Source organism: Eleutherodactylus coqui, chromosome 7 (assembly GCF_035609145.1).
Source record: "Eleutherodactylus coqui strain aEleCoq1 chromosome 7, aEleCoq1.hap1, whole genome shotgun sequence".
Taxonomy (NCBI): Eukaryota; Metazoa; Chordata; class Amphibia; order Anura; family Eleutherodactylidae; genus Eleutherodactylus; species Eleutherodactylus coqui.
In genome coordinates, this window is record NC_089843.1 from 101,301,041 (window position 1) to 101,325,642 (window position 24,602).

Consider the following 24,602-nt stretch of genomic DNA (forward strand, 5'->3'; position numbering starts at 1 on the left):
TTGTACTGGTCCCAAGTTACAGCCTGTATTCTACTCCACAGCTTAATTCACAATTCTTCTGGCCAACAGGCTTGTCAACGGACAAATCCCCGAGCTCCTATAATGCAGTGGGAGGGTTATATTTTTGAGTCTAGCATAAAGACAGTGAAGTACAAGAATGTCTTAGACAGAGACGGCATGGAACGATAAGAGAATTTAGTTCTGAAGGCTGCAGAATTGTGATTGTGCTTTAGAAGATGTTCTGTTGAATTTGAAAATCGTGTTAATGGGTACATCTTGTGCTGATCGGTGGGGGTCCTAAGGGCCCATACATCCCATATAATCCAAAACAAAATGGAGCAGGCAAGAAAACCTAGAGAAAACATTTCTATACACAGACAGGAGCAGAGAGGGATCAGGATGGCCAGCGTCCCATCTGGCAGGCGCTAAGGGCCAAATGCAGTGTTTAATAATGGCCCAAGCCAGGGCTATGACAGACCTGGACTAGGGCTGGCCAGGAGGCTGTGTATATCTCCGGGTGACTGGAGGACAGCTGTTCTAGTATTTTTCAGCACTGTAACTATGTGGAGTTTGCCCAATACTGCTCCTTATGAACCAATATATGGTAGTACATATACAGGGTGGGCCACAGACTATTAGGCCGGCACAACACACTTATGAAAGCATTATCTGTCTTTATTGCCCATAGTGACTAATCACAGCACAGCTTTTATTTTACCTCAGCAGTATAAGAAATGAAAGCTGCGCTGCGATTGGTCGCTACGGGCAATAAAAGGCAGGTTCTCTTTTGGACAGCTTTCATAAGAATGTGGCGCAGGACTACTTTTCTGTGGCCCACCCTGTACTATTGGGGTCCCTACAGATACAGTGAAGTCAAGTACGTAGTTTATCTAGAAGATACTCTGCAAAATATGGACATTTGCAAGTGACAGCAATACGCCTTTTTACCGTCCACACTAATGGGCTTTAAAGCAGCACACCTTTTTAAGGCAGTAGCTTGACTCGGACTATTGACAGCCAGGCTCCTGTTCTAACAGTACAGTACGGAGAAACCTCACATCCTGGCTGTTTAACACCTTATATGCCAATAGCAACTGCAGCATGTAAACAGATGGCAGGAGGATGGGGCTCTGTCACCCATTAGCACCACGCAGTGCGATCGCAAGGTACCAATGGGTTCCCATGGCAGCTGGAAATCTGAAACAGGCCTCCATACCAAAACATGTAACTCACATAGCTCCACTGTCGGAAAAATAAAAATGTGGGTTTAAGAATGTGGCGATGCAGGTTCAATTGCTTTTCTTTGAAAAAAGTGTTTTTTATTGTGCAAAAGTAGTAAAAAAAATCAAAAAACATCTACATCAAATTTGGAATCACAGTAATCATGATGATACAGATAACGTTATCCTACTTTTACTGAATGGGGAATGCTGTTAAAACAAGACTCCTGAACAATGACGGAATCTAACCCCCCCCCCCCCCCCAAAAAAAAAATCATGATAAGAAAAATTTAATAAAAAGTCATAAAAGCTAAGCAAAGTGTATATACAGTCTTATCAACGAGTTTGAGCTCTTGCTACGCGACAATGAAAATTGCTTGGCCCTTAAGGCACAAAATAGGTGGGGACGAAGGGCAAACATTGACCCCCGGGATAAGTAATCAATAGTTAATCACTGAGGACCTGCCTGCTGTCAGTGAAGTGGGCCGGGTGTACATCAATGGGGATGGCAGCGGGAGTGTTGTAGCTGGTTTCACTCCCCCATCGGATACGGGGTACGGCCAAGAATGTGTAATAGCCGCTTCCGCTCCCATTGATTTCAATAGGAGTGAATCCAGCTAGGACACTTCTGCTGCCATCCCCTATGATGCACATCCGGCCAGCTTCACTGGCAGCAGGCTCACTGCTGGGGATCTGGAGCGGAAGGTCCTAGGCAATTAAATATTCATAACCTATGCTGTGAATGGGTTATCAATACTTTTTGCCTGGAAAACCCCTGCAAAAGATTACTTCCCCTTTGAGAATGTCAAATGTAAATCATTTGTGGGAATCCATAGTGATATTGTGTAACTTTACATGCTTGTTTAATCTCATTGCTTAGAATGGAAAAAAAGTTTATCTAGGTGAACAAGCAAAAGTTGATTGGAAGCGTTTTGACATGGCCCTGGGAGCCCAGAGGAGCACATACCCAGGCCACATAGTATGTCCATTATCTGCAATATGCAGAACGCACTAAATCACTTCTGATAAAGCTGTCATGGGCCTCACAGGAGACTGCATTCCAGCAGTTCCACAGATAGCAGAAAGCTGAAAATCCAACCCCTCAGCTTCTAAGCCTGACATTCCATAGAGTAAACATACGTGGGACATAAAGAAACGGGACACGAAAGATTTGCCGTGAAGTTGGCAGCAAAGTCCACATGTGTTGCATGCAGGTTCTGCAGCAGATTTCACCCTGCTCATTGAAAGGGCTGAAATCCACCATCATTAGGGAAACCTGTTGCCATGGAGTAATGTACTTGGTTCTGGCTTCCCCAGATAAGCAAGACGCATGTACCTAACTGTAAGCATCATGGTAAGGGAGGAAAATAAAAATAAATTTAAAAAAATCACGACTGCTCACATCGCGTCACCATCTTTGGTTGCTCCAGGACTGATACTCCTATGCCCGTTGTAGGGGATTTCATTGTTAGATAGGGATTGGCATAGCCACAGACTATGTATCGCACATTTCTACTTTAACCAGCATTCACTTTGTTAACAATATATAGGATCGGACCAGATAGGATAGCCTCCGCTCCCAAGCATCACCTGTGACCCCCTCCCTGGTTCACAGGTTGAACGACATAGTAAATAAAATAGTTTCTTTTCAAGTGTATTCACGAATGAAAGAAATGTCACATGAGATGCAGGGGAATAAAACTAATCTTCCCACTAAATATTGCAAGCCTAACACAGGAGGTAGTACAGAGCTGGTTAAAGAGGATTTAAAAATAAACAAAAAAAAAAAACCAGAAAAACATAAAGCGACAGGCCCAGATGGAATACACCCAAGAGTTCTAAGGGAACTAAGTGATGTGATAGCTAGACCGCTATTTCTTATATTTATAGATACTATTGAGACCCGTGGTTGTACCATTGGATTGGCGCATTGCCAATATGGTTCCAATGTACAAAAAGGGGTCCAAAAGAGAGCCTGGTAACTACAGGCCGGTAAGTCTCACTTCAATAATTGGGAAAATATTCGAGGGGTTTCTGAGAGACTCCATCCTAGAATACCTCAAGGAAAACAACGGTATAACTCCTCATCAGCATGGGTTCATGAGGGGTTGATCATGTCAGACCAATTTGATCAGCTTCTACAATGAAGTAAGCTCAGGGGAGTCTATTGATCTCATATAAAATGAGGCAGCTCGAACTGGGCAAAAAAATATGTATCTGGGTAAAGAACTGGCTCAGAGACAGAAAGCAGAGGGTGGCAATAAATGGTTCGTACTCTGATTGGGCCACCATCGCTAGGGTTCAGTATTAGGCCCCAAGCTGTTCAATATATTTATCAATGACCTGATAGAGGGACTGCACAATAAAATATCAATTTGCAGATGATACAAAATTATGCAAAATAACTAATGCAATGGAGGACAATGTACGGCTACAAATAGACCTAGATAAGCTGGGGGCTTCAGTAGAAAAATGGCAAATGAAGCTCAATATTGATAAATGTAAGGTTATACACATGGGCAGGAGAAACGGATGTCACCAATATACACTAAATGGGGTAGTGCTAGGGAAAAATGATATGGAAAAAGACCTGAGGGTACTAGTGGACTGTAGACTTAACTGGAGCAATCAATGCCAGTCAGCTGCTGCAAAAAACCAATAAGGTATTGGGATGCTTTAAAAGAGGTATAGGGGCGATGGACAAGAACATTATCCTTCTATTATATAAGGCACTTGTCAGGCCCCACATGGAATACTGCGTACAGTTCTTGACACCGGTGTTCAGGAAAGATGTTACCGTGCATGAGGGGGTTCAAAGAAGGGCAACTAAATTAATACATAGAATGAAGGGACTGGAATACACAGAGAGGCTATCCAAATTGGGACTATTTACTCAATAAAAAAGATGGCTATGGGGCGACCAAATAACTATGTATAAATACAGAGGGGACAATACAAGGATCTCTCCCACGATCTGCTTACACCCAGGACTGCGACGGTAACGAGAGGGCATCCACTACGTTAAGAAGAAAGCAGGTTTCATCACCAACATAGAAGGGTGTTCTTTACTGTAAGAGCAGTGAGACTGTGGAACTCTCTGCTCAACGTGGTGATTGAAAAATCCAGAGGAGTTTAAGAGGGGACTTGATGTCTTTCTAGAGCGCTACGATATTACAGGATATAGACATTAGGTGACCAGCAGGTTGTTGATCTCAAATGTTGATCCAGGGATTACTCTGGCTGCCATTATGGAGTCAGGAAGGAATTTTTTTTCCTCAAAATGAGCTAAATTGGCTGGTTGGGTTTTTTCTGCCTTCCTCTGGACCAACAAGGTTGAAACAGGCTGAACTAGATGGACATGGTCTTCATTCAGCCTAATATACTATGTTACTATGACATTTGGTAGGTGCTAACCATTGCATACCGGGAACACCCTACAAGACCTGCTGTTTTGGAAATACTCTGATCCAGTTGCATCTAGATGTCACAAATCAGCCCTGGTCAAAGTCACTCAGATCTTTATAATTACCCATTTTACCTGCTTTTAACACATCAACTTCAAGAACTGACTGTTCCCTCGGTGCCTGATATATCCCAACTCTAAGAGGTGCCATTGTAGGAAGATTACTAATGTTACGCACTTCACCAGCGAAACACATTGCAGCATGTCCTATCTGGCTGCGAGTTCGCCCATCGTATTCAATGGGAAACCTTGCATCGCAAGCTGTGCAATGTGTTTACTGTCCCATTGAAAACAATGGGTGATGCGTTCCCGAGGAACGTGAAAACCAGGTAACATGAGGGGGAGGGAGAAGCCCAGCCACCACCCACCAGCCAGAAGTGCCTGTTCTAGCCTGAGGAAAGAGCTCCAGCAGGCCTCCTAGAGTGAAACTATTGGATATGCAGGTCATTGCACACTCCACAAATCAGCTACTCTACTCAAAAGGTATTTGCATACATGCATCAGTTCTGCTTCAGTTTGCAATCAGTCCACATTCCGTTAAAAACTGACGAACTTTAAAAAGGACTCCAAATGCAGATGTGAAACCACCCTAAATCTCTTCCCTTCAATGCTTAGTCATTTGTACATAGACCTGTCCTTCATCCCAATTTATTAACCGGAAGATACCATCCTCTTCCATGCCGCCCTGTCATGGTCACCATCTCTGCAAGCGTACTATATCACATTATATGTCCGTTCTCTCTCCTCCCCGCGTACACCACGGAGGATGTAGCAATCAGTGGACTTTATAAGCTTACAGGTTTCCCTTACAAACAGCTTACAATTGCCCGTTTGAACAAGATATTCACATTATTTTAGTTCTATCCCAGTAGGAAAGTAGTAAACAGCAGCAGTAGATAGAGTCTAGAATTTTTAAATAGTCCTCAGTCGCCCACTGCCACCAATCAGTCTTTACAGGGGTTAACTCAGAAAGCCCCCTATCCCCTTTAAGCCAGCCAACCAAGATGGATTACAGTCCGCAGCCAGTATTGACAAGAATAAGGCACCCTGTGTATAGAAATAGGACAAGAAACATCCTAAGGATGGGTCATCAATATCACATCAGTCAGGGTCCGACCAGCCGGCACCCCTGCCGATCCGCTGTGTGCCAGAGCCACTGTGCACCGTCCGGAGCTCTGTATACTGTGCAGTGGCCCGAGGACAGATCATCAATATTACAGTCCTGGAAAACGCCTCAGTCACATCAGCAGTTCTGTTTTCTGTTCTGCTACATCACAGGAGCAGCAAAACTGGAAATAGTTTCACTTGACTTCACAGCGATTTCAGTGGGATTTTCCGAGCTTCAGTTCTGCTTAGTTTGGTTCTGTTCCATCTGCATTCAGTTTTATTTTAGTTGGAAATAATAGAGCAGACTTCAATTACTTTTTTTTTGCATTAATAATTCGGAAAGCGAACAGAAAATGCCTTTTTTGTTTACATTATAATCCATGGGTGACAGAACTGAAAGTAGAGGGTTTTGTTTGGTTCCATTTTTGTTGTTTGTTTAACAGATCTGCCTATGAATGAGCATGTGCCGAAGGGAAGGCAGGCAAGAAGACCAAAAAAAAGATGCAAACTGAGTGAAACTGATAGAAATGGTCATTTTGTTACTTTCCAGAGGTCTAGATTTCCTGCTGTGTACATGGAAACAATATATTCTGCTGTGCTTGTCATCACTTACACCAGTCTCTGTCTCTACAAGGCTCCGCATCTCAGACAGTCTCATAGGAAATCAGTTCATCCATCAGTAGATTTATGGGGTGTAGGAAGAGGCCAAAATGCACCGAGAAAACCCACATATGGTATTAGTGTATCTTGACGCCACCGGAAGCTAGGGGTTTGACAGGAGGAACGCCCCTCTCACACATCTAGCTCCCGATTGGATCAAGCATAGAAGGTCCTAGCAGCGTGCAAGGTGGCCTGCAGCCTTCCTGCCCCTGGAGTTACATTGCGGTGTCCCCGCTCCCTTGCAGCCTTCGTCCCCCTCCCTGCTCAGTGCGGTCGCCGCTCCCCTGCAGCCTCCGTCCCCCTTCCTTGCACAGCGCTGTCCTGCATCGTCCGTCCCCCTCGCTCCCCACATTTACATAGCTGTGTCTGCGCTCCCCTGCAGGCTCCGTCCCTCTCCATCCACAGCGCTGTTCCCGCAGTTACTTTGTGTTGTAACTCCCCTGCAGCCTCCCCGTCCCCCTCCCTCCGACACTCACTGTAATAGCAGCACTGTGCTGCCGCTGTCGCTCTCTCATTATCTGCGCCCACTGCAGAGTGCAGGGAGGCCGCCAGTGAAGCCGCTCTTCCTCCACCGCTGGTCAGTGCAGGGAGGCCATGGGGAAAGCCGCTCTTCCGCCGCCGCTGTCCACTGCAGGGAGGCCAGCGGAGGCTGCTGACAGAGAAGAATAAACCACTGTGCCAAGGGGTTAGCCGCTGGAGCACAGGTTACGCAGCTGTCACTTTGTACTGAGTTCCAGAACCTGAGGGGGGCGTGGCCAGCCTGTAAAAGAGCCTGTATCTTGTCACCACCCACAGTTCCAGTGGTGACAAGATACACTAATACCCCCACATATACAGGTGGAGAATATATACACCCCCAATACTTGGCTTGCAGAAACATTTCCTTAAATAGATTTATATTTGTCTTAAAGGGGTTGTCCCGCGCCGAAACGGGTTTTTTTTTTTTTCAATAGACCCCCCGTTCGGCGCGAGACAAACCCGATGCAGGGGTTTAAAAAAAAAAAAACGGATAGTACTTACCCGAATCCCCGCGCTCCGGTGACTTCTTACTTACCTTGCAAAGATGGCCGCCGGGATCTTCACCCACGGTGGACCGCAGGTCTTCTCCCATGGTGCACCGTGGGCTCTGTGCGTTCCATTGCCGATTCCAGCCTCCTGATTGGCTGGAATCGGCACACGTGACGGGGCGGAGCTACGAGGAGCAGCTCTCCGGCACGAGCGGCCCCATTCAGAAGGGAGAAGACCGGACTGCGCAAGCGCTTCTAATCGGGCGATTAGACGCTGAAATTAGACGGCACCATGGAGACGAGGACGCTAGCAACGGAACAGGTAAGTCAATAACTTCTGTATGGCTCATAATTAATGCACGATGTACATTACAAAGTGCATTAATATGGCCATACAGAAGTGCTGAACCCCACTTGCTTTCGCGGGACAACCCCTTTAATTGCAATATAAGAGAGAAGATCTATAAGAAAAAGCTGGAGAAAAAAAAAGTGTAATTTTTTTAAAATGAATCTTGTATATTTAGTGTTCCTTTAAGATGCGTCAGAATATGTTGGTGCCTTTTGACCCCCACAATAGTTAATACTAAACCGCAGCAATGCTCTACTAATTGCCATGGTCCATCACTTTTGACTCAAAGCTTTGCACATCCAAGTTTGTCATCGGTTTTCTGATTGAAGACTTGAAGCAGTCCCAGTGCGAAGTCCCACACCCATTACAGCTTCTAACATGTATTAATGACATGTCAGAAACTGATCAAAAGGTGAACTTTTACTCTCAAGAATCTTGAAAAGCGTCTTCACTTTACTTCAAGGATACTTTCATCAAAGTGATTATCAAAAATGAGCATACCCGTAGACTGCCCACCCACATACTAAACGAAGGCATACGATGAGAACGGGCCTTCTAGGACTACATAGATAAAGCAAACCAAAATGTTTATTCTAATTGTGTCTGGCATTACAGCCAATGATCCCAACTTTTGCGCTCTTTCTTAAAACAATAATAAAAGGTCTGTGTAATAAAGTCTATCAAACCCTTTGCAACTTTTCTGCAGGTTTCCAGCTCAGCCAGTAGTAGTAATTCCATGTAGGGCTCATTTCTAAGTGAACTAGCACTAGTTTACAGGCAACGTTCATCGCTCATTATACGAGACATGATTAGCCGTGGAGGGGCAGCATCCTGGTAAAATAAATGTTATCTAGGCATTCATAAAATGAGATGGAACTACATATAGGTTATGGGGGTCCAACTATAAAATGACTTTCTTCATACTTTTCTTCTACTTTATTCTGCATACAGGCAATGTACACATACATAAAAGAGAACAACTATGTTAAACTTCCCTCCTGTTATGTAGCTTATATTCAGTGTGACCTTCTCGACATTTTATGCTAATGTATAGCACAGTATGCTAATTACAAGGCATTTACCTGAATTCCTATAAGCTTTTAAAAGTGACTTCTCAGTTAATTATCACAAACCTCCGATCAGCTTGCTTCTTTATAAAAGCAATGCAACTACCATACATATTACATGCAGTTCAGCAATTTACCTGTAGGTGGAGTTTTGGTCATGTTTAGGCATATAGCCAATATTTTGAATAATTGAAGGAGTTTTCTGGATCAGCTAAAACTTTGTGAGATATGATAAAGTCATACAAGACAAGTACTATTTTTTTTTTTTTTAATTGCCATTGCAGACTTGCACCCAGATTCTTCGTTTACCTGGCCGTAGGGCTTGGCGATTTTTGCATACAATTAAAATCTCAATTTTCTCCAAGCATCTCTCAATTTTTAATTTTAATCTTGATATTTTTTTATTGCTAAACCAGTTTAGGCTTAGTTCTCATGTGCATCTGGCACACAATGGTGCAGCATGCTGCGCCACTTCATTCAGAAAAATACTGTACGGCATAACAGAATATCCAATAATGTAAATGAGCCTATAAGCTGAGAGATGGGTTTGTCAACCATTGATCAAAATTGCTTAAACACACAAAAAAAAGGTAGATCCAGAGTAAATATACGAGTTGGTCACATGAGAAAAACAATTCTATACAGTACTGTGTAAAGAAAGAATATTTCAAAAATAGGCTTCCGGACCCAAATTTAGGCCCTCTGCACACAAGCAGGTAGGATTCTGCATGCGGATTTCTTCTCCGCGAGCGGCAAATCGCAACCAGTTTCCGCTTGTGGAGATGAAATCGCAGTTTGCCGTAGCATACTATGGGCTGTATTTGCTGCAGAATCCGGAGGTGGACGCCCCCTCTGGATTTCGCAATGCAAATCCGCCGGTGTGCAGACAGCCTCAGGCTGGGTTCCCACGGGACGGAAATCCCGCGGCTCGGTTGCACCAAGATTTCCTCAGGAGAGCCGCAGCTTCAAAACCTGTGGCATTTCGCCACGGGTTTTGGAGCGGTACGGCCGCCAGCATTTTGTTGCGGCTTTCTTTCCCCATAAAGAGGAGTGAGGCTGCAGCGGGGAAAAAAAAAAAAAAAGAATTGATGTGCTGCGGCTGTCAATTCCGCGCCACATCGCCGCTTCCTGGCTTTGCCACGACGGATTGGCCGCCCCGTGTGGACGACATTTTTGCAAAATCTCATCCACATGGCTTGCTAATCCTGGGATTAGGAGCCGCGGGCAGTTTTACCGCACAGAAATTCCGTATGGAATTTCCACGGCAAATCTGTCCTGTGTGAACCCAGCCTCATTCTTCAGCAGGAGAACGTGAAGAGACAGAAGGGTTTGAGCAAGTCTACATCCACACAAGATCTGTTAGTTTTTTAAGATGGTTTGAAAAAACCTTCTTGCTGAATTCCTTTAAAAACCGCGTGCAAGTGTATCTAGGAGAACTGATTCTATGTTAATGCAAAGTGTGGTCACACCAAATATTGATTTGATGATTTACATTCGCTTTTGGTCATTCATTTTTTTTTTTTTCAAATGACAAAATGCAAACTATTAACCCTTTCCAATCCACTGTCTGACGTCTAAAGACATTCCGATTGAAGGCTATACAGCTTCGATGTCGAAAGACGTCCAGCTGGGTATTCTTACTGTAGATTACTGGTTGCTCTGTTGTTGGGGGGCCTCTCCAGCAAGTCCCATACCGCAGTACTCGCTCTAGCCAGCAGATGGCGCCATTGTATAATGGCAGAAAGAGAATGCTCCCTAGGAAACCTTGAATCCAAAATTGGATTGCAAAGAGTTAACACTAATTTCTGGAAAGTATTCTTTCTTTGCAGCATTATTTGCACACCTGCCTAAAGCTTTTGCTCAGTCCTGTATATAGAACGTAAGGGAGCGTTCATAAAGCATTTTTTGCTGTATTGTGCGACTCCGTCTGAAGCTTCCATCACAGATTCCATGGGCAGAAAGAAGGGGAACCATTGACGGCCATCAGCGATACTGAACTTAGATTACATATAACTGTATGGTAATACGACCGAACTGGAGATCCACACTAAAATGTGACTTCATGGTGGCTTTCTGAAAATCCCCCTTAGGATAAACCACCCCAGTTATAGCAACATAAAACGTGAAAGAGCGCAGTTACTTACGGTTAATATGATTAATATAATAAACTCCAATTTGCGGATCATAGCCAGATTCCCATCCCCACGGCAGCTCATTACCAACACAGTCTGCAAATGACAGCGGCTTTGTTAACCTGCAAAAGAACAAGATATTACATTTACTATGACAAATTGATGTGCAGATAACATTCAGCACGTACTACTTGCGTGACAAAGCTCTCTGTTCCATCCTACATTTATGCCGATAGGCTTTCTATACCTGCTAAGAGTTGGAAATAGGGAGAATTTGATTTTAAGCCTCTCTGGTAACAGGAACAGATGCGAAAACATTCTGTATCCCACAGTGTAGAATACGTCAGGGCTGTGTAATTAATGGCCAATAAAGCTACAGAACCACTTCTAGACCACTTAGTGGAACAATCGCTTTCATTTTATAATCCACGAAAACCTTTTATGGTTCAGAAGTATTTTATTAAAGAACTGTAGGATACAAGGGGAAATTCAAACATGTTTTACAGCAGAATGATACATTTCCTTTTTTCTAACTCAAACCGATTAATTCTTATGTTTTCATCTATATAAAGCAGTCATAGTTAAACTAGGTCTGCTCTCCCACCAGACACGCTCAGACCTTAAGGCCCAATGTCCACGGGCAAGTAGGATTTACGGAATCCACATAGGGCACCCACACGGGAGATCCGCAAATCATGTCGTCCATAGAGAAGCATGGGCATACACAAATGGATTAAAACATACAGATTTGATTTGCAGAACTTTGGGTCCCGAAAACAAGTCGCAGCATGCCCCATTTTTGTGCAGTTCCAGCACGGATAGCTTCCATTAAAGTGAAAGCTGACACTGCGGATGTGGGCTTTGAATGCCCCCTAATGCAGCAAGTAAGAGCTGGGATTGGATCGAGCGCTAGTCAATACCAGCTGGCGCTTGATCATTGACAGCCATCCAGTGAATTACATCAATGAATGGCTGTGATTGGTTCATCGAGCGCCGGCTGTGATAGGCTGGCACTCGATCCAATCACAGCGTTTACTTGCTGAGGCAGGGGGATTTCAAAGCCCCATTTACCAGAGAGAGATGACAACGGGAAGGACTACAGAGCAGCCTGCCGCACCTCAGGGATGGGGGGGGGGGGGGAACCGTGGCTGGGGACGCAAACGCCGGCTGTGAGGAGAGTATACGCCCCCCCACCCCTGAAAATAAGACCCTATGCCTCTTTTGGAGAAAAAGTTAATATAAGACAGTGTCTTGTTTTCGGGGAAACATTGGTATGTCAACGGGAAAGGGTATGCCCTACAGCCAAAAGGCCCTATTCTACTTATAGTGATGATTTTATTAAAGTGGAGAATAAAGTAGATTTCATTGTTATGCAGTTACAACACTAGATGCCAACCATGTGTCCAAGCAAAGTGAAGAACAGATTATCCAAGTTTCCCACGTGTTGTAGGAACTGGCGTGTTTGTTGTCGTCATCAGCGCCAAGCTCTTCCATATACACTATATTACCTAATGCTCCTAGCCATAGCAGTCATGTAGGAGGGGATGTTGATTTCTATAGCTTAGGGATAAGTTGATGCAAGGCTAGGAGAAAGAATCTGAGTGGACTTGCTTTGGTCCTTGCCAGAAAGCCAGGAAGTAGTGGAAGGAAAGCTATTTCTGGGGGAAAAGTCAAGGAGGAGTTAAAAGCCGCATTGCATACAGGTTGTGCCATGTAGGCACGAATGTGGGGCAGGACCACCATATATGTAAGAAGGAGCCTACACCTGAGGAGCATCTCCAGCAAATGTTTGGGGACTGGGGAAAGATTTTGGCCATTCGCGATGGAGTTCTGTACCATTGGGATAGAAGTTTATAATTGAGTTCTTGTAACTTAGTGGACCTCGAAGTTGTGCGTCAGGATAAAAATTTTAGCCCATTGTTCCTGTGAAAGTTTTACCCATTTCTTTTTCCCAACATTGCTTAAATACCAATGGGTCTTTCTGTGTCTCCTCTGCCAGTAAAATATGGTATACCTGAGAGATCTCGTCAGTGGGGTGGAGGACATGCATAATTATTCAAATTGAGATAAAGGAGCTATGAGTTGTGTGCTAGAACTGATCTATTGCATGTATGTACGTATCTGACCATGTCCCGGGCCCCCTCCGCCCATTAACTCGCATAGCGACCTCCTACCAGACTCCAAAAACAAGTCACGTATACATGTCAGATGAGTTTCCAATCTAGAGGGAAATGTGGAACCACTAAACAATGCCATCAAGTCTGGGCTGCCCAGTAGGGCTGTGAGTGGGCCAGGTCGAGACACCAGACTTAAAGGAAAACTTATTAAAATTTATATTTTTTAGACATTTTTTCTGCACTTTAAAAAGTAAATGCACAACTTGCACATAACTATATAGGCAAAAAAGTTATAAACCGTCCCATAAATTAACAATAGACTAGCATGTACATAAAATCAAGCAGACGTAATTTGCACAATAAATCTTCATGAAGAATTGCAGATGTCAGGTCAAGAAAACAAGCTCATTTGTACTGCAGATCTTCGTGTGGAGGAATGCTTGAATACAGGGGACCCAGTGATGGAATGCATGTCAAATCTGTCCCCAATCCCCAAAATAATGAACTCACAAGCAATGCTAAATGATATTAACATACCGAGGATTTGTCTGCAGCAAAGACCTGACAAGATCAAGATACAGCTTCAGATCCTCAATCTTTCTAGGCTCCAATTATGATGTGTGGGTTATGTAACAACTACCGTGTTTCCCCGAAGATAAAACCTACCCCGAAAATAAGTCCTAGCCGGATTTCTGAGGAGGCTTGAAATATAATTCCTATCCTGAAAATTAGATTTGACGCACGTTTCCCGTAGTCCTTGGCGTTCATACATCATCACTTTCTGGTTATGGGATTCATAAATCCTGCCTCCATGAAGCGATGTCTGTGATTGGTTCATCGACCACTGCTCAGCCAATCAACAACCATCGCATTGTGAAGGCGGGATTTATTAATTGTCTGGCAGCGGCTCGCAGTCAATTCATAAATCCTGCCTCCACAACGTGATGACTGTTGATTGGTTCATCGATAGCTGTTCAGGCAATCAATGCAGTGCTGGATGAACCAATGCAATGGCTGTGATTGGCTCTTCGACCGCTGCTTAGCCAATCACAGCCATTGCTGGATGAGCCAATCACAGCCATTGCTGGATGAGCCAATCACAGCCATTGCTGGATGAGCCAATCACAGCCATTGCTGGATGAGCCAATCACAGCCATTGCTGGATGAGCCAATCACAGCCATTGCTGGATGAGCCAATCACAGCCATTGCTGGATGAGCCAATCACAGCCATTGCTGGATGAGCCAATCACAGCCATTGCTGGATGAGCCAATCACAGCCATTGCTGGATGAGCCAATCACAGCCATTGCTGGATGAGCCAATCACAGCCATTGCTGGATGAGCCAATCACAGCCATTGCTGGATGAGCCAATCACAGCCATTGCTGGATGAGCCAATCACAGCCATTGCTGGATGAACCAATCACAGCCATTGCTGGATGAACCAATCACAGCCATTGCTGGATGAACCAATCACAGCCATTGCTGGATGAACCAATCACAGCCATTGCTGGATGAACCAATCACAGCCATTGCTGGATGAACCAATCACAGCCATTGCTGGATGAACCAATCACAGCCATTGCTGGATGAACCAATCACAGCCATTGCTTGATGAACCAATCACAGCCATTGCTTGATGAACCAATCACAGCCATTGCTTCCTGGAGGGATTTATGAATCCCGTAACTAGGAAGTGATGTTGTACGAGTGCCGAGGACTGTGGGAAGTGCGAGGAACCTGGACCAAGCCTGCTAGGTAAGTATAATAAGGCCTCTGACGAAAATAAGATCTAGTGCCTCATTAGGGGCAAGAACTAATATAACACAGGGTCTTATTTTTGGGGAAACATAGTATTACCTGTGCGTTCACATGGAGCGGATGTTACGACACAGGCCAGGCGTTGAAAAATCCACATGCCTTGCACACCAACTTGGTGCGGAAATGCTGCAGATGACTAAGAGCAATGATGAACGTCCACAGGCAATATCTGCATGGAGTTTGTATATTCTCCCTTTGGGTATATGTGGCACCTTTTTTTACTCCAATACTCCAAAAACACAATGCCAGGTTAATTGACCGAAATATGCAAGACCAGAAAAGGAGACACTAATCTTTGCCTTTTGTGATGCTTAGAGTGTTTTCCAGGACTAACATATTGATGACCTATTTAAAAGTGTTTTCTGGGGCTAAGGGCGCTTTTACATAGAACGATCAATCATTCATACGAGCGAACTCTGACACGGTTCAGTGTTGCGAACGATAAATTGTTACGTGTAATAGGAACCCTTAGGCCCAATGCACACGGGCGTATTTGCATTGCGGGATCCGAAGCGAGTGTCGACTCTGGATCCCGCAGCATATAAATGCCTATAGGACATGCTAAGCAAAACGCTTTTCCATGCCTAAGAGCGGAACTCGACTGCGATTTTCCGCTTGCTGGGGAAAAACCTCAGCATGTCCTATTGTAGTGCGAGCCTTGCACAGACGGTTTCCATTGCAGTCAATGGAAGCAGTCAGTCCCGCAGCAAGTTACCGCGGATCCGCGCCATCGCCGGCTCTGCACTGCACATGTGCGGCGGCGCGCCAGCTGGCACATCCGTAGCGCAAAAAGAAGTCGCCAGCCACAGGGTGGTGTCCAACCTGAATCCAAACTCCAAGGGAAGATTCTGTAATCAAGAGTCGAAAACTAGCAATCAACCTCAAACCATACCCTCCTGCCACGCTCCACCACTCCACTCTTTAAAGAGAAACTTCAAATGTGGTACAGAGGGTCACAGTAGCAGCAAATTAGTATCAAAGGTAAAGTAGCGGCGGTGAGTATTCTGGGGTGCATGGACTGTGTTAAGGTGTGATCTATGCTTAAAGGGGTTGTCCCGCGGCAGCAAGTGGGTCTATACACTTCTGTATGGCCATATTAATGCACTTTGTAATGTACATTGTGCATTAATTATGAGCCATACAGAAGTTATAAAAAGTTTTTTACTTACCTGCTCCGTTGCTGGCGTCCTCGTCTCCATGGTGCCGACTAATTTTCGCCCTCCGATGGCCAAATTAGCCGCGCTTGCGCAGTCCTGGTCTTCTGCTCTCTTCAATGGAGCCGCTCGTGCAGAATGCAGGCTCCGTGTAGCTCCGCCCCATCACGTGCCGATTCCAGCCAATCAGGAGGCTGGAATCGGCAATGGACCGCACAGAAGAGCTGCGGTCCACGGAGGAAGAGGATTCCGGCGGCCATCTTCACAGGTAAGTAGAGAAGTCACCGGAGCGCGGGGATTAAGGTAAGCGCTACGGTAAGCTTTCTGTACGTCCCTGCATCGGGGTTGTCTCGCGCCGAACGGGGGGGGGGGGGGGGGGGGTTGAAAAAAAAAAAAACCCGTTTCGGCGCGGGACAACCCCTTTAATTTGCAATTTGAGTAGAAGGAGTACAAATTGGAGTGAGCAAGACAGATCAACAAGTAGCCGTGTATACATGACTCATCTGAAGATTAATTAAGTGGCTACTACTAGGGGTCTCCCTTCCAGCACATTTGCAATCCAGTAAGTATTACGCAAATTGGCTTCTCTAGTAACAGGGACATGGGGACACAGCTAGTAACTACATGTAACAGCTGTTCAGATGCTTCCTTGCAGCTGATTGGGACTAGACTATGCAAGGCAGCATGGGAAGCATAGGAGAGAAAGTGCTGGCAAATACAGTACATAGCTAAATCTGGCATTCAACAACTGCTATGCAGTAGGGAAAATGGGACGGTGCAGACCTATATTCTTTCCACATCACAAGTCTTAGGGCTTGCTCACATCAGTGTCGGAGGTTCCGCTCAGAAGGTCATGTTTTCTGCTAGGAAACATGATGAAATAGAGCAGCTTGCGGCGCCATTTCTTCCTGTATATTCTGGCACAACGCTGGAGTGGTGGCTGGAAATCAAAAGGTCCCCACTATAGTCCATGGGGGTTCATTTAACACAGTTCGGCCAGGGGATGGGGGCAATTTTCATGGCCCACAGGAGAAGCAGGAAAATGGAACTCTCGAACTGTAATGTGAATGAGCCCCTAGTATAGCATTTTTGATGGCGACTATCAATGTTTAATCAGGAAAAGCAAGCAGATGTGTGCGAATTTGAAAGTGAGTAGATTACGGGTAGGCAAATAGACCATGGAATGAATATGAATAGAATATGGTAACAGTAATAATAATCAGCATCATCATCTTTATATAGCGCCAACATATTCCGCAGCGCTTACAAGACAGGGGAAATAAAAACAAGACCACGGTTACATGAAGTAATCCATTCATGTAAACAGTAGGGGTGAAGGTCCTGCTCCAACCAGCTTAAAGGAGATGTCCCGAGGCAGCAAGTGGGGTTATACACTTCTGTATGGCCATAATAATGCACTTTGTAATATACATTGTGCATTAATTATGAGCCATACAGAAGTTATAAAAAGTTTTTTACTTACCTGCTCCGTTGCTAGCGTCCTCGTCTCCATGGTGCCGACTAATTTTTGGCCTCCGATGGCCAAATTAGCCGCGCTTGCGCAGTCCGGGTCTTCTGCTGTTCTCTATGGGGCTCAGAGCGGCTCCGTGTAGCTCCGCCCCGTCACGTGCCGATTCCAGCCAATCAGGAGGCTGGAATCGGCAGTGGACCGCACAGAAGAGCTGCGGTCCACGAAGATAGAGGATCCCGGCGGCCATCTTCAGCGGTAAGTATTGAAGTCACCGGACCGCCGGGATTCAGGTAAGCGCTGTGCGGGTGGTTTTTTTAACCCCTGCATCGGGGTTGTCTCGCGCCGAACGGGGGGGGGGGGGTTTAAAAAAAAAAAAAACCCGTTTCGGCGCGGGACATCTCCTTTAAATACTACAAGTAATGGGGTGATACAGAAGGTAAAGGGGCTGGGGATGTGCGCGGTATGGGGAGGTGGGGAGCGTGGGATGCTATACACATAAGCAATGGTCAGACATTAAGACGTGTGGTGGCTGAATTGGTGTGACTGCAGGGGGCGGTTGATTATGGCTAGCAGGGATTGTAGTCAGTAGGTCAGGCAGCATGTTATCAGGCGGAGTAAAGAGGGGTTTGGTTTAGGGGATATCGTATGCCTGCTTAAAGAGGTGTGTTTTTAGAGCAGTTTTGTGTGTCGGGATTGCCAGGATAGTTTGGGGTAGCGCGTTCCAGAGGACTGGTGCTGCTCTGGAGAAGTGTGGAAGGCGGGAAAGAGATTCACATGAAAAGGGGCACTTAATCTGATTTAGTTAGTGGAGCAGAGGGCGCGGACTGGGTAGTGAATTGAGAGGAGGGAGGCAATGTAGGGCGGCACAGTGCTGTGGAGGGCTTTATGGATGAGGGTTGTGAGTTTGAATTGAATTCTGTATTTAACGGGCAGCCCATGCAGTGACCGGCACAGGGCAGAGGCGTCCGAGTAGTGGCTGGACAGGAAGATGAACTTGGCTGCCGCATTCAGGATGAATTGGAGAGGGTAGAGACAGGCGCGGGGGAGGACGATCAGCAACGAGCTGCAATAATGGAGCCGAGAGTGGATGAGGGCAACAGTGGGCATGGTTAGCGTGTCCATGGTGAGAGAAGGGCGGATTCTTGTGATGTTCTTGAGGTGCAGTTGACATGTTTGGGCCAGAGATTGGATGCTATGGTGGCGCCACAAACTGAGATGCAGATGTCAGGATGAGGTCGGTTAGTAGAGGGCGGAATCTCTCTAAAACTAGAACAAGTATGATACATCTGCTGTAAACCTGATAACAAGGCAAGAATACAGACTGCAAAAAATGCACACAGATTTATTTGAAAGACAACCAGTCTGACATAAATCCTTTACCGCTTTCTCAGGGCTCTTGCACACTTGCGTTTTTCTTGCGCGATATCGCTGCGGTTTTTTTCAACACAAATGTCAACGGGACTTTATAATGTTAAAAACTCAAACAAAAATTGCAAGTTTGTGCTTTGCGATTTGTGTGATGTGTTTTTAGCATTAGAAAGTCCCATTGTCATTCGCGTTTTTTAAAAAAAGTATTAATATCACGTGAAAAAAACGCGCAAGAAAAACACAAGCGAGCAGGAGGCCTCACTATTAACAATCCCTCATGTATTTTCCTGCTGTAGGTATTGAACAAGTTGCTATGATGTTTTCCATGAGGGCTACTGTATCGTACCACCAATTTCACCAAAATTATTTTATGAGTGGCAATATTTTGAAAGTTGAATATTTAAGGAGTCTTCCAAACTCTAATGCTGCCTGTCCATGGGTGTTGCGATATTCCGCGGTGGATCTCCGCCGAAAAAGAGGAGCCGGCAGATGGATAGCCGCGGTCAGCCTATTGGACAGATAGGCTCACAGTGGAGAATCTCGGCAATTCGCAGCATGCTGCGAATTGCCGGCCGCGGGCGGAGAATCACTATGATTCTCCGCTCGTGGACAGGGGATCTGCGCTTTCCATAGCAACGCTATGGAAAGTGTTCACTGCGTTCCCCATGGCCGGATTGTCGCCGCGGGGAAAGCAGTGAAAATTCGCCCGTAGACAGGAGCCGTAATACTGATAATCTATGCCCCGCTCCCCCATTGATCAGCTGATTTAAAAGGCTGCAGTGCCCGGGTGATCGCCGCAGCCGCTTCTTAGTCCTGTGACATCACGTTCATCCACCACATGTCCTGAGATCTCAGTCCCATTTAAGTGACATTTTAACACGTCTCATCCATGTACTGCAGAAGTTTTCCATGGCAAAAATATGTTTTTTAAACAAATGGGAAATATGCGCAGAACGGTATATTTAACAATTTTTCTTTTCACTTCTGTACTGCAATGCATTAACCCTTTCCAATCCCCTGTCTGACGTCTAAAGACATTCTGATTGAAGGCTGTACAGCTCCGATGTCAGAAGACGTCCAGCAGGGTATTCTTACTGTATATTACTGGCTGCTCCGTTGTCGGGAGCCTCTCCAGCAAGTCACATACCGCAGTACTGGCTCTAGCCAGCAGATGGCACCATTGTATAATGGCAGAAGGAGAAAGCCCCCTAGGAAACACTGAATCCAAAAATGGATTGCAAAGGGTCAGTCGCTAATTATAGCGATCACAGGCCACTGCAGACCCAGACACCATGGCAACTTATCGGCCCTCCATGATTACATGGTAGAGGGCTGATGTCACAGAGTGAGCTCCCTCTCAGTAAACACTTTACATGATCAACATTGATCGCTTCATGTAAGGGGTTAACAGTGGGGATCGGTGTTCTCACTGTTGCAGCAGGAGACCGGCTGTCAGTCACACCTGGCGCCCTTTGTGGATGACGCGGGCTCAGCTTCTGAGCCATCGATGGATGTAAGCTTACATTCTATTTGCGTGTAGCACTTCCCTGTCAGGACGCATGTTCATGTCTTGGAGTGGGAAGGGGTTAGTTGATTAAGAATGCTTTCTTTCGAGGAGTTATCAGACAAGTTAAAAGCTTTACATCTGCACAGTTTGAACATACCCAGGTGAAGCAGGGACATGAATAATTCAGATGGGGCGTTACATTGGCAAGTCATTAAAGGCTGCATATCATAAAACTAAAAATTTCAGGAAGCACCTTTATCAGGCAATGAAATGGCTGGAATGTCTGGCACACACTCAAGGTACAGAGGTCATTACACCACTTTCTATCGGCTGACCTACGGACCTTGTACAAGAATAATGGAAGTAGAGCTCTGAACACCAAGACATCTCCCACCTGTCCAAGCACGAATTACTGGGGTATATAACCCTTGAGGTTTCTGATAATAAACCTACTGCCTGTTTTTCGGAACCTCTTGGCCCCATCTCCATATCTCATACCAATGGCAACGTCATAACATAGCACTCCCTTAATATGAATAGTAGCTACCCACACCTTCTGAGAGATAGCCGAGTGATTAATAACCACGGCACTCATTTATACGGAATAGTAGTAAACACAATGAATCCCAAGATGGTAGGAGCCGGTGGATCTGTTCTGTTCCATTAGCATGATGCAACATGTGAATGCATCCTAAGGCCAACTTCACACGGGCAAGCGCAATATCGGGCCATGATTCCCACTGATGCGACGCCGTTTTATGTCAACACTGCCTCGCATCACTTCGGGGGAAGAAGCGATCCTCCATAGTGGCGGACGTTGTTTTTAAAGGGAGACCGTACATCACATGCACCTAGCTCGCGCTGCCATGCTGCCGCCGGCCCATTGAGAACAGTGGGCGGTGCGATGCGAAAGCATGCCCAAAGATAGAACACGCTGCAATGCAAGAAAACATCTGCCGTGTGCGGCTCGCAATGCACAAATCACGCTTCATTCAGTCTCACATGATCTTCTTGCAGGCAGCCTACGGCCGCTCTCACACAGGACGCTTTATACCGCGGTTAGTGTGGCATCGCAAATGCCGCGCTAAAACGCTGCCATTAATTTTAATGAGACTTTGCAAACTAGCGCTCGAAGACGCCAACGCTACGATTTTGTGAGCACAGTCTGCCTTATTTTGCCGCATTTTAGCGCACCTCATCACCCATCACAGTGATGGGGGTGCTTTAAAAAATGCTTTAACGTGTGCGAAATCGCTGTAAAACGCTGCAGTTTTGCGCTGTATTTCCTGAACACGCGTGAGCAGCACAAGGGTACGTTCAGACGGCGCAATTCACCACTGAATCGAATTCCAGCGCTAACAACTGCATTGAACACAGTTTTCCAACTCCCAATTGCACACACAGATTTTGCCCATCGCCAGAGCGAATTTTGCAAGCGGATCTCTGCCAAAAGCTGCAACAGGGGGAGGCAGATTTTAACACTTTTCATTTTAGGCTACATTCTTACGGGACGGAATATCCGCATGGCAATTCCGTCCGCGGCTTCCTATCCCGCGATTAGCCAGTCAAGTGGGCGAGAGTTTGCAAAACTCTAGTCAACACGCTGCGGCCAAACCGCACTGAAATTGGCATGCAGCGCAGAAAACAAAGACGCGGCGTGTCAATTCTTTTTTCATTTCCGCAGCGGCCTCTCTCTTCCCTATGGGGAGAGACTGCCACAGCAGAATGCAGGCGGCTATAGGCTGCGCTCTGGAGCTGTGCTTATCCCGCGGACAATCCCCAAGATGTCCATCCTGTGAGGACCCCGCCTTAGAGGTGGAATTGGTGTGGAAAGTTCCGCCATCTAAACATACCCCGCGTATGCTCACACAGCGGAATCTGATTTGGATTTTTCACACGGATTCCACTTTAAAATTAAAAAAAATAAAAAATTAAAGATACTTTAAACCACAAATTTCTGTTGTGTATTTTCCTGCAGATTTAGTCCTATGAATGACGTGGAGTGGGGGGGGGGGGGGGGGCGTACGTGTGAAATGTCACTAGTGATTGAGCATTCATGTGTTTGGAGGAGTCAGGAGAAAAAGCTGAAGATTGGGTGAGTACTTGGGCAATAGCTGCTGAAGATGTACAAGATGCTTTATATCTGAGCACTATGTGCGGATAACATGTATCCACTCACCATGCTCCGATACAAAGCAGCTCACAGTTTAAACCCCAGGAGGGGCAGAAAAAAGGACCCCACGTGGTAGCATGTAGCTACAGAGCAGAGCAACACCTGTCCCAGGAACCAGCAAGATCAAGACCTTGATTTCTTCCATTAATCCCTAGCAATAAAATCAGGACATCCTGACAGCAGCTTACGCGTTTGAAACCTCACAAAACATGGTTAAAGAGTAGTAAATGTTCCTTGAGATGAGTGCCGATCTGTTACAGCTTCAAAATAATTAGTTACCGTTCAGGTTAATTCAATATACAGCTGTATAACGATACAGTAGCAATACACTTGATACTCCGGAGCTGAAATCCTCTGCCGGTTAACCGCGTGCCGCATAACCTTCGTGATCAGACTCTCACTTTCCCACCCATTGTAGTGGATCTCAGCCTGACTAGATACAGAATGGAAAATGCCTTGCAAAGCCTTTACTCTTCGCACAATAACTGAAATATTGATGAGCCATTCTAGACACCCGCCCTGGCATGTACCTTAATATTTTATGGTCAGCTGGATTATTTGCAGAATGGATAGACCCCCATGAATTACAAAGAACGTCCATGGTTTAGGGGCATGTTCACTCCTTTATGAAAGCGCAACATGAAATTGTTTTGTTTTTTCTCAAAAGTACACAAACTTTGGTCAGTTTAATAATCCAATATTTCGGGTTTCTGGTTCGATTAGAAAACGTTAATGTCATCGTCTAACCCTTTTATCCTTCAGTAATTTCATACAAGGTGTAGGATTTGCTATAAAGTATACCTGCATCACAATGATAATGAATGACACTTTATTTACTGGGGTGTGAGCAATGACGCTGAAAGTCAATTAAAAAGGTATAATTAGTAGCAGTTCAGAAGTGTAACTTTTCTCCTGAAGGATTTACTACCTGAGGAATCCTGGATGTGCTATCTCCTCCATTCCTCACATACCAGGCATTAGTCCACAGGTCTTGCTCAACACAAGCAAACATAACCTGCCAAACAACGTCCAGGGTGTCAGTCCTGGGAATCCGAAAAAAAGTTTTGTATGGTGTCAGCCAGTAGAGCAAAGTGTGATTGTTCTCAGTGAGAGAAACCAAGTCATCTTGTAGATGTGATACCTTTTAATGGCTAACAAAAATACATGGGAGCCCCATTCTTGAGATCGGTGGGGGTTTCAGCAGTGGGACCTCTGCCGATCCGCTAATTATGTCCTATGCTGTATATATGCTGGAATCTAGAATCTCACAAAGGGGTTATTTCACGAAAATAAGTTGTCCTCTATTAGATCAGCCAACAATCATTTGTTGGATGGATGATCACCGGTATAAATCACACAGACTAATGGTTGGGGTCGACTGTATGGATGAGCGTTCATACAGCTAATCATTGGCCCACGTAAAAGGGGTTTTCCTATGAAAATAGGATATCTCCCATCTACAGGGTAGGAGCTAACCAGCTGATTATGGGTGTCCAACCACTGGGATGCCCGATGCTCACGAGAATGATGGGGGGTCTTGAATATCCCCAAATAGAATGATGGTTATGCGTACGCACTACAGTTCCAATCAGCCATCTCTGGCAGACCCTTTTGAAATTAGTGAGCAGAAATGTGCATGCCTGACCATCGCTCCATTCATTCTGGAGCCAGTGGTCGCAGCCCACCCATCAGCTACTTATCACCTACCTTGGGGATAGGGAAAAACACTTTAAAAGGCGTTTTACATGATTCATAAAAAAAAAAAAAACTTTAGAACACTGCGAAAGAAAAAGTTGAACTCCACTCCTTCAGTTGCTCCCTGTTCAGAGTAACAGCCACAGCCCCTGTGCACCAAATCTGGAAAATAAGCTGGCTATGGTTATGTGCCATTCACTGTGCCCACTACCATTCAGCCACTCCTAGGCTTTAACCGCAATAGCCTTTGATTGCAACCCTGTAAAGGTTTCTTTATATGGAGCCCCAGAAA

The 24,602-nt window shown here is 45.4% G+C and overlaps 1 protein-coding gene across 1 annotated transcript in view; it reads right to left on the minus strand.

Moving 5' to 3' along the window:
* WWC2 (WW and C2 domain containing 2) overlaps positions 1-24,602 on the minus strand; it is a 157,477-nt gene that overhangs the window by 96,591 nt on the left and 36,284 nt on the right. Inside the window, exon 2 of the mRNA XM_066573497.1 lies at positions 11,018-11,127. Within this exon, the coding sequence (XP_066429594.1) occupies positions 11,018-11,127 (110 nt within the window). The remainder of the gene's footprint in view (positions 1-11,017; positions 11,128-24,602) is intronic.